General features: G+C 39.9%; 1 protein-coding gene across 1 annotated transcript in view; it reads left to right on the top strand.

The window, feature by feature from the left end:
* The first annotated feature begins 169 nt into the window (after positions 1 to 169).
* The window catches only part of LOC143738524 (uncharacterized), a 51,796-nt gene continuing 40,622 nt past the window's right edge, over positions 170 to 11,343 (top strand). Inside the window, exons 1-7 of the mRNA XM_077230508.1 lie at positions 170 to 699; positions 6,923 to 7,023; positions 7,102 to 7,171; positions 7,294 to 7,377; positions 7,479 to 7,989; positions 8,312 to 8,362; positions 8,462 to 8,514. Of these exons, the coding sequence (XP_077086623.1) occupies positions 465 to 699; positions 6,923 to 7,023; positions 7,102 to 7,171; positions 7,294 to 7,377; positions 7,479 to 7,989; positions 8,312 to 8,362; positions 8,462 to 8,514 (1,105 nt within the window). The 5' untranslated portion in view covers positions 170 to 464. The remainder of the gene's footprint in view (positions 700 to 6,922; positions 7,024 to 7,101; positions 7,172 to 7,293; positions 7,378 to 7,478; positions 7,990 to 8,311; positions 8,363 to 8,461; positions 8,515 to 11,343) is intronic.

Genomic DNA, 11,343 nt, shown 5'->3' with positions numbered 1-11,343 from the left:
TATAATACAAAGTATAGTGTTATAAATGTATATTGTACATTTAAAAAAATATATATATATATATAAACTTTTTTTGCAGGATTTGCGATGCTGATGACCGTTAAAACCAGTCTATGGTTAAAACGCGTCATCACAGTCTGGGACCTTTTTTCCCGTTTGCGAGATTTAAATCGAATGATTCCCTGATGATTTATAACGGGCGCTTCTACACTAGGATTTGTGGTACTGAAAAGACAGGGCGAAGTCTACTGGTCCTTTAAACAGTGACGTCACTCCACCAGGAAAACGGCCAACTGTTCTGTGAGATTTGTGAGTGTAAACATTATTGATGTATGCTCGACTGGCCGCATCCTTGAACCCAGCGTCGGGCTGAAAGAAAGAAAAAACACCAGATTGGACGCGAGGCTCTTCGGAAAACACTTTATAAACAATAGCCTTGTATTAGTCGGCATTTAGCGGCTCTAATGTCTGCGTCGGCTGATATCCACGCGACGCTCGCGTCGATCCTCGAGCGCTTCGCCAAATGCGCGCTGCTGGAGATGAGTCGCGCGGTGGAGCAGGAGATGACGCGCCGGAAGATGGAGGTCGAGACGCTGATGCTCAAACTGCAGTTTACCGAGAGCGAACTGCGATCAGCCCGACAGAACCAGTCGAACCTGCGCTCAGTGGGAACACAAGTCAACACCAGCGGACAGAGAGGTACTTCAGTTCACATATCACACTGTTTAGACTCAACACGATGCGGGACTCATCCCTGCCTTTTGTTCCTTTCCTTTAATCATAATGTATTAACTTGCTCTTCCGCTGAAACGACTTATTTTAAACGGTGACGTATGCAAGGCCTCGCGGCTGAGCCAATAGCTAGAGACCGTTTTGACTCCTCCCCTTCAATCTGTAATTTTCATGATTTATCACAGCTTTTGTCAAATCAACTTTGGTAATAATGTGGTTCAGATAACATAGTATTTTTAGTTTCAATTTATTAAACCAATCTCCTTCATTGTATTATTGTATTACAATAATACAATAATACATTGTATTACATTATTTCTTTCAATGAACTCAAAATTTTAAGGCAACCAGGTTAACTAACTTTTTAAGTTAAACCAACAATAATTTTTACAGTGCACATATAACTAGCAAACAGAGATCATGAAAATATGCGTTTCGGGTGTTTTCCTCTAAAGACCCTGTTCCCCATCCCCAAAATCCCCTCTTTACAAGCCGGTTGGCTTGAGTTGAGAAAAAAGAGAGATTGAATAACGTAAGGAGGAATAGCTTAGAATTCACGCGTGTGTTCAAGGCATTTCACCCATGAATGCTTCCAGAATTGAACACAGCACGAAATGGGCTTCGCTAAATTTCTGCATTTGACAGAAACGGCGGTTCTGTTAGTTTATACCGTTGGTACGCCACAAACTTCGAAGGTATGCGTTACTACCCTAACCAAAAGTGCCCGAAAAAAAACCCAGCTACCAAAATGAATATTAAGTTATGAAAATGTTCTTTCTGAATGCTCTCAAAAGTCCAGTTTTTTAAAACAGTCAAGGTCACTTCGCCGTATACGGGCAACCGAAATTTACTTCAAAATATTACTATTAAATCCTAATTTAATCATGACAAACTATATATCGTTGGAATGGTCTAAGACTCCTGAATAGATATTTTAGCGCTGTTTTTTTCTTACAAATTTTGTATGAACAGTAATATATGAATTTATGACAAGAGTGCACCTCAAAAAATCGACGTCATTACAGGAGTTTCTGACCTTTGTCACAAAAAGTCGACGTACACACTTTTAATAACTGAAACTTTGTTTTTTTTAATGCTAAAAGTTCATAATAAAACATAATCTAGTATTTGTCAATAAAATTATATTTTAAAAAGTAAAGTAAAAAGTCCTCTAAAAAGTATATTATATATTATATATATATAGAATTTTTTATTATTATTATCACATATTTTAGTAGTTATCATAAAGTAGGTATCATTTGAAAACTTATGAACTCAGAATTCATCCTGTAAAAACCGTTTTGAAATTGGACGTTGCGTTACCATAGAAACGGTATTTTTTTATTAGGCCCCTCCCCTTTTGGGCATCATCTTTCATAATTTATTATCAAAAATGTTCTAATCTTGACAAAACACATATTGTCAGAAAGGTCTGAGTCTCAAGGTTCCATATTTAGTGACAGAAGTGATATTTGGATAGAAATGTATTAATTTGTTATGGCAGAATGCATACAATTAAATTCAATGGAATGCAATGGCACCCGGTGGCTATTTTTGGTACTACGCCTAAACAAAATCTCATGGGAACTTCAATTTTTGTGATATCAACTTTAAATTTGGAACACAACTTGGTTAGATATATAGCTTTCATTTTATAGTAATTTTATAGTAAAAAATATTTTGTAAAATATTTATTTTATATTAAAAAAAATATATTAATAAAGTATATTTGATTTACTGTAAATTTTAACTTCCATAACTTTTTCATACTTTAATTTTTTGAAGTGCTTTCACTTCAGTAATAATCTGCCGATTGTTTTCTTTAAAACAAGACCAAACTTAGGTCTATATTCCAAAGCATTCTTGAATTACAACCATTTATGTTTGTATACTGCATTTTAATGTCAATTATCAAAAGGGGGATGACAGCTAAGGGGTTAAAACAATCAGGTCAACGTGTGATCTCTGAGCTGCTGTGAGTGAGTGGAGGCAGGGCTAATTTACATATTTATAGAACGTGTATACTAAATGAGGCAAAGGTGTAGAGTTCCACCAGTTTTTCAAAACCGTTTTTTATTGGTTATGCGAACGTTAAAGAAACGTTCCATTTTATAATTTTGCAAACATTGGAACATTACTTTTGAGTGTTCTCTGATCATTCTGAAATTAGTTGTATCATTTTAAAAATGTTAGATGAATATTCAGCTAAAATAAAAAACGTTTCAGTAACAATGTATTTAATGCATTTATGTTAATGTTTTGAGAACATCCTTGAAGACCAATTAACTTTAAACAAACATTCTGTTAACGTTACTGGAATAACTTTTTTATAACTTCCCCCTGTAGTCAATCAATGTATCCTTTCAAACTCATCTATGATAAAGTTATACCTGCATTCAGATCTGCCTCTATTCTGGTCTATAACTTCCACTTTTCATCATCTAATTTTCACATTGTCATTCCATATGCTTTGATCCAGTATTATGTTACAATATCGTAAAAGTAAAATGGGTTGCAAATTCTAAATAATTTTAACTTTAAGTATTAATGCTTATTACCCTTGCAAAAACACATCATACAACATATAAACATAATTTTCAAATGGCAGTGTACTGTTGTTAATTCCACTTATAGGGATAATTTATAAAACGATTATCATTCTTCTATAATGTACTCGCCCTCATGTCGTTCCAAACCTGTATTTCTTTGATGCAGCATGAATAATAAACATGCGGATGCGTGTAAACGGGAGTCATTTTGATAACCCTTTTTATCTGTACAGAGGGAAAAACTTTTGTCGGGTCGATGAGGCTTTAACAGTAGAGAGTCTAGTTGACACAATTTCTGCTGACACTTCAGGGATGCGTTGTGGTCGTGTCTAGGCGTAGGTCCACCATCTGATCTGGATACGGCCCGGATCCGGCTGACTACATCATGCGTTGTGGTCGTGTCTAGAAGCAGGTCCACCATCTGATCTGGATTCGGCACAGATCCGGCTGACTACATCATGCGTTGTGGTCGTGTCTAGAAGCAGGTCCACCATTTGATCTGGATTCGGCACAGATCCGGCTGACTACATCATGCGTTGTGGTCGTGTCTAGGCGCAGGTCCACCATTTGATCTGGATACGGCACAGATCCGTCTGACTACATCATGCGTTGTGGTCGTGTCTAGGCACAGGTCTACCATCTGATCTGGATACGGCCCAGATCCGGCTGACTACATCATGCGTTGTGGTCGTGTCTAGGCGCAGGTCCACCATCTGATCTGGATACGGCCCAGATCCGGCTGACTACATCATGCGTTGTGGTCGTGTCTAGGCGCACGTCCACCATCTGATCTGGATACGGCCCTGATCCAGCTGACTACATCATGCGTTATGGTCGAGTCTAGGCGCAGGTCCACCATCTGATCTGGATACAGCCCGGATCCGGCTGACTACATCATGCAATGTGGTCGTGTCTAGACGCAGGTCCTTTATCTGATCTGGATACGGCCCGGATCCGGCTGAATACATCATGCGTTGTGGTCGTGTCTAGGCGTAGGTCCACCATCTGATCTGGATACGGCACAGATCCGGCTGACTACATCATGCATTGTGGCCGTGTCTAGGTGCAGGTCCTTTATCTGATCTGGATACGGCCCGGATCCGGCTGAATACATCATGCGTTGTGTTCGTGTCTAGGTGCAGGTCCTTTATCTGATCTGGATACGGCCCGGTTCCGGCTGAATACATCATGCGTTGTGTTCGTGTCTAGGTGCAGGTCCTTTATCTGATCTGGATACGGCCCGGATCCGGCTGAATACATCATGCGTTGTGGTCGTGTCTAGGCGCAGGTCCACCATCTGATCTGGATACGGCCCGGATCCGGCTGAATACATCATGCTTTGTAGTCGTGTCTAGGTGCAGGTCCTTTATCTGATCTGGATACGGCCCGGATCCGGCTGAATACATCATGCGTTGTGTTCGTGTCTAGGTTCAGTTCCTTTATCTGATCTGGATACGGCCCGGATCCGGCTGAATACATCATGCGTTGTGTTCGTGTCTAGGTGCAGGTCCTTTATCTGATCTGGATACGGCCCGGATCCGGCTGAATACATCATGCGTTGTGGTCGTGTATAGGTGCAGGTCCTTTATCTGATCTGGATACGGCCCGGATCCGGCTGAATACATCATGCGTTGTGTTCGTGTCTAGGTGCAGGTCCTTTATCTGATCTGGATACGGCCCGGATCCGGCTGAATACATCATGCGTTGTGTTCGTGTCTAGGTGCAGGTCCTTTATCTGATCTGGATACGGCCCGGATCCGGCTAAATACATCATGCGTTGTGGTCGTGTATAGGTGCAGGTCCACCTAGTTTATGCAGCCTAACAATCATTTAACTGATTTGAATAATAGAAATTTGTAATGTTCTATGTGTTTGCCAGGTTAAAGAGATGTGTTTTTAATCAGATTTAAACTGACAGAGTGTGTCTGCTTCCCGAAAAATACTTGGAAAACTATTCCAAAGTTTACTGTTAAATAGGAAAAGGATCTACTGCCAGCAGTAGATTTTGATATTCTAGCTATTATCAACTGGCCAGAATTTTGAGATCGCAATAGACGTGATGGACTATAATGCGTTAAGAGCTCGCTCAAGTACTGGGGAGCTAAACCATTTAGTGCTTTGTAAGTAATCAGCAATATTTTAAAATGTATACGATGTTTAATAGGGAGCCAATGCAGTGTTGACAGAACCGGGCTAATATGGTCATACTTCCTGTTCTGGTAAGAACTCTAACGGCTGCGTTTTGGACCAGCTGTAGTTTATTATGTGCGCTGGGCAACCACCCTTTATAGCATTGCAAAAATCTAGCCTTGATGTCATGAACGCATGAACTAACTGTTCCGCATTTGTCATTGAGAGCATATGACGTAATTTAGATATATTTTTAAGATGGAAGAATGCGGTTTTACAGATGCTAGAAACGTGGCTTTCAAATGAAAGATTGGTATCAAAGAGCACACCCTTGTTTCCTAACTGAGGACGAAGACTTGACAGAACATCCATCAAGTGTTAGAGAGTATTCTAGGTTAGTAAGTGCGGAGGTGTTCTGTCCAATAATTAGAATCTCTGTTTTTTCAGAATTAAGTTGTAGGAAATTTCTAGTCATCCAATTTTTTATATCAGCTATGAATTCTGTAAAAGAAAATTGTATCATCAGTGAACAGTGAAAACTAATCCTGTGCTTCCTAATGATATCTCCTAAGTGTAGCATATACAAAGTGAACAGCAGCGGTCCTAGTACTGAGCCTTGTGGTACGCCATACTGAACTTTTGACCAATAAGACATCTCTTCATTTACTGCTACAAACTGATAATGGTCAGATAAAAGGAACATAGTTGTGAGGATACTTTCTTTCTAGTATCTTTGACAGAAATGAGAGATTTGAGATTGACTAAAAAGTTGTGTTTTTTTAACAATAGGTTTTTTTATTCATAGCCAGCTTTTTATTTTTCGGTACGTATCCTAATGTCAAAGATTATGGTAAATGGACTGCATTTATATAGCGCTTTCACAGACCCAATGGCCACCAAAGCGCTTTACATATTTGCCTCTCATTCACCCATTCACTCAGTCATTCATACACCGACGGCGGTGTCAGCCAAGCAAGGCGCCACTCAGCTCGTCGGGAGCAGCTGGGGTTAGGTGTCTTGCTCATGGACACCTCGACACTTGGTCAGGTGGAACCGGGGATAGAACCACCAACCTTTCGGTTTGTAGACAACCTACATGAACCACTGAGCCACTGTCGCCCCGTATCATCATTAATTAATGATATCAAGAAGAGGACTTATGAACTCTAGAAGCATCTCTTTCAGTAGCTTAGTTGGTATAGGGTCCAATGGATTTGGAATGACATGAGGCTGAATAAATGAGTGCAGTAACAGATTTCTGAGAAACACTGTTAAAAGTGGATCAGACCGAGTGCCACAACACACTTGTAGCCAATCAGCAATAAGGGGCGTGTTCACTTATGATGGGGGAGGTAATTGTGACTTTGGGGGCGGAGCTATCAAGATGGGTAGGTGCGTTTGTTTTGGTGATTTCAAAAATCAACAGCGTTTTTCAGAAATCGCTTACTGCACCTTTAACAATGCATGTATATGTTGCATATCATCCTTTTTCAAAAAAAATTTCTCACCAGAGGTAAACCTCTACTGCGTAAAGATAAATGAAAATCATGATGGAGAATCACAGACGGAGACACACACAGACGTTTCTTCAGCGCAGACGTTCACACTGAACGTAAGGATTCTTCATTATTAGATTCTTCTTCAGTATACGTCATAGAGTAACCTGATTCTTTGTCGTTCTAAACTGCAGGAAGACGGAATCAAATCAGTTCAGATCAAAGAGGAACACATGGAGGACGAACAGTGGGACAGTGGACCGAGTAAAACACACTAAGAATTATGATAGTGCTTTTCTGTTTTATATCAGATGCCAAATATAATTCTCTAATATCTAGTTTCTCAATCATTTCATGCTTATTTGGATGATTGATTTCATCCCTAGTTTCTCCTGCTCTTTGCCCGTTGGGTCCAGAGGTGGAAGACCAGGATAGTTTCAGCACGGGAACAACAGGACCAGCTAGAGTTGGTCAGAGATCACTTCATATCAGGACTAGTTCAACTAACCAATCTTTAGAATTATGGGCCTCTCTGAATTATGAACTCTGTTCTTTGTTCGTCAATCTGTAGGTAGTGATTTTATGCTAACGAGTAAAATGAATCCCGGTGGAATGTGGAATTCACCGGTGTCCGAGGAATATCCAGTGAACTCCGGAGCCCTGAGTTTGGACGCTTCTCCTCTGGAAATAGGTGAGCGATTCGTCACAGGTGTGTCTCCGAACCGTCGGCACGTGGACGAACCGTACAGAACCGCTGCCGCTAACTACACGCTTCCATCGGCCTCAGATCACAGAGGAGACACAAACGCAGAGAGAAGCTCTCGCTGCCCTCAGTGCGGAAAGACCTTCACTACGCGCTTCTACCTGAAGATCCACCAAAGAATCCACACCGGAGAGAGACCGTACACCTGCCCTCAGTGTGGCAAAGGGTTCTACTGCAACTCTCACCTGATCTCACACCAGCGCTCGCACACCGGAGAGAAACCGTACAGTTGTGAAGAATGCGGCAAATCCTACTCTCATTTAAACTCGCTAAAACTGCACCAGCGCAGCCACACTGAAGAGGAGGCGTATGCGTATTGGTAGCATTCACAGTCACAGATCTATGCTGACAAGATTTTATGAAATGCCAAATTATTTTAAATTTGACTTGTTTTGACATATATAGAATTTTAATAATAAATTAGTAATATTGCTTTAAGTTTGATATACTTTTTTTTAGTATTCGGTCAACAGCACTTTTACATCTATATGATAAACATCAACTGTCACATAAAATGCATTTCATTTTTATATATATATATATGAATTAAATTTTTCATTTTATAGCCTGTAAAACTATGTTATATGTCTTCTATGTTGTTTTCTGCTACTTTGTGTTTGTGTGAATTATTAAAATGGGAGCATCGATAAGATGGATTTTGCTAGTTACAATAAAACCCATGACTTTCTGATGTAAAATCGTTCCTGTCATGTTTTTCTGGGCAACTTAGTTTACACTATGTATTGCATGAATATGTGTATGTTTGTTTCTGTGTTGTTTGTCTGTTCTAGAGATTTCATGTGGATGCAGGAGTCAGATAATGTCACAGATCAAAACAATAAGGGTCTCAAATAATTGTTAGAGGAGAAAATGATTTAAATACATAAAATAACTTAAAGGATTAGGTCAACCCCTCCCCAAAAAACAAAACAAAAAAACGTTTCATTAATTATTCACCCTCATGTCTTTCCAAACCTGTAAGACTTTTGTTCATCTTCGAAACACAAATGAAGATCTTTTAATGAAATCTGAGAGATTTCTGTCCCTCCATTGACAGTCTACTCTACGCAATTTTGGCATTTCATAAATACATTTTCTGAAGAGACTTGATTGCTTTTTATGATGAACATTGAATTTAGGCTGTTATTCACATACAAACACTGATCAGCGAACATAAACAGAAACTTAACCATAACTGCGTAACACGAGAATGAATCTCATTGGTTCTTTTGGGAACTCAAACGTGCTTCGTAACATGAGAATGAATCTCATTGGTTCTTTTGGGAACTCAAACGTGCTTCGTAACATGAGAATGAACCTCATTGGTTCTCGTCAAGTGATAAATGTTTATATTGTGAATAAAAGCCTAAATTCAATCATATAAAGTTATCAAGTCTTTTAGACTAAACCACTCAGTTCATATGGATTAGTTTTATCTCTTTATAAAAATTTTGAAACCTCAAAGTGATAGTTGCGTAGACTGTCAATGGAGGGACAGAAATATCTCAGATTTCATTAAAAATTCTTTATTTATGTTTGAAGATGAACGAAAGTCTTACTGGTTTGGAACGACATGAGAGCGAGTAAATAATGACAGAATTTTCATTTTTGGGAGAACTATCACTTAAGTCATCAGTTCAAACTCACTTGTGTCCATGATCTCCACCTGTATGCCGATGGAGCATCTTTCTGTAGTGACTCCATGTTTAGTCTCCATGAGCATCACTCGAGACTTCAGTCCCTGGATCTGAAAATCTGAGAGATTTCTGTCCCTCCATAGACAGCTATGCAACTTCCATTTTGACGCTTTAAGTTCATAAAGAGTTCGTAAAACTAATCCATAGTAATTGAATAGTCTAGTCCAAATTTTCTGGCGACACGATTGCTTTATATGATGAACAGATTGAATTTAGGTGTTGTTCACATATAAACATTTATCAACGCACACATCCGAAATGGTAAACGGAAGCTCAGACATATTCACTTGACGTGCGAGAACCAATGAGGTTCATTCTCGTGTTATGCAGAACGTTTGAGCTTCAGCAAGAACCAATGAGCTTCATTCTCGTGTTACGCAGCACGTTTGATCTTCTGTAAGAACCAATGAGGTTCATTCTCGTGTTACGCAGAACGTTTGAGCTTCTGCAACAACCAATGAGGTTCATTCTTGTGTTACGCAGCACGTTTGATCTTCTGTAAGAACCAATGAGGTTCATTCTTGTGTTAAGCAGCACGTTTGAGCTTCAGCAAGAACCAATGAGGTTCATTCTTGTGTTACGCAGAACGTTTGATCTTCTGCAACAACCAATGAGGTTCATTCTCGTGTTACGCAGCACGTTTGATCTTCTGTAAGAACCAATGAGGTTCATTCTTGTGTTACGCAGAACGTTTGAGCTTCTGTAAGAACCAATGAGGTTCATTTTTGTTTTATGCAACACGTTTGAGCTTCTGTAAGAACCAATGAGGTTCATTCTCGTGTTACGCGGCACGTTTGATCTTCTGCAACAACCAATGAGGTTCATTCTCGTGTTACGCAGAACGTTTGATCTTCTGTAAGAACCAATGAGGTTCATTCTCGTGTTACGCAGCACGTTTGATCTTCTGTAAGAACCAATGAGGTTCATTTTTGTTTTACGCAACACGTTTGAGCTTCTGTAAGAACCAATGAGGTTCATTCTCATGTTACGCGGCACGTTTGATCTTCTGCAACAACCAATGAGGTTCATTCTCGTGTTACGCAGAACGTTTGAGCTTCTGCAACAACCAATGAGGTTCATTCTCGTGTTACGCAGCACGTTTGATCTTCTGTAAGAACCAATGAGGTTCATTCTCGTGTTACGCAGAACGTTTGAGCTTCTGCAACAACCAATGAGGTTCATTCTCGTGTTACGCAGCACGTTTGATCTTCTGTAAGAACCAATGAGGTTCATTCTTGTGTTACGCAGCACGTTTGAGCTTCAGCAAGAACCAATGAGGTTCATTCTTGTGTTACGCAGAACGTTTGATCTTCTGCAACAACCAATGAGGTTCATTCTCGTGTTACGCAGCACGTTTGATCTTCTGTAAGAACCAATGAGGTTCATTCTTGTGTTACGCAGCACGTTTGAGCTTCTGTAAGAACCAATGAGGTTCATTTTTGTTTTACGCAACACGTTTGAGCTTCTGTAAGAACCAATGAGGTTCATTCTCGTGTTACGCGGCACGTTTGATCTTCTGCAACAACCAATAAGGTTCATTCTCGTGTTAAGCAGCACGTTTGATCTTCTGTAAGAACCAATGAGGTTCATTCTTGTGTTACGCAGCACATTTGAGCTTCTGTAAGAACCAATGAGGTTCATTCTCGTGTTACGCAGCACGTTTGATCTTCTGTAACAACCAATGAGGTTCATTCTCGTGTTACGCAGCACGTTCGATCTTCTGTAAGAACCAATGAGGATCATTCTCGTGTTACGCAACACGTTTAATCTTCTGTAAGAACCAATGAGGTTCATTCTCGTGTTACGCAGCACGTTTGATCTTCTGTAAGAACCAATGAGGTTCATTCTTGTGTTAAGCAGCACGTTCGATCTTCTGTAAGAACCAATGAGGATCATTCTCGTGTTACGCAACACGTTTAATCTTCTGTAAGAACCAATGAGGTTCATTCTTGTGTTAAGCAGCATGTTCGATCTTC

Source organism: Siphateles boraxobius, unplaced genomic scaffold (genome assembly GCF_051911475.1).
Source record: "Siphateles boraxobius isolate OS27281-9 unplaced genomic scaffold, OSU_SipBor_1 146, whole genome shotgun sequence".
NCBI classification, from domain to species: Eukaryota; Metazoa; Chordata; class Actinopteri; order Cypriniformes; family Leuciscidae; genus Siphateles; species Siphateles boraxobius.
Note: the sequence above shows the minus strand (reverse complement) of the source record. Positions and strands in the feature narration are given on the sequence as shown.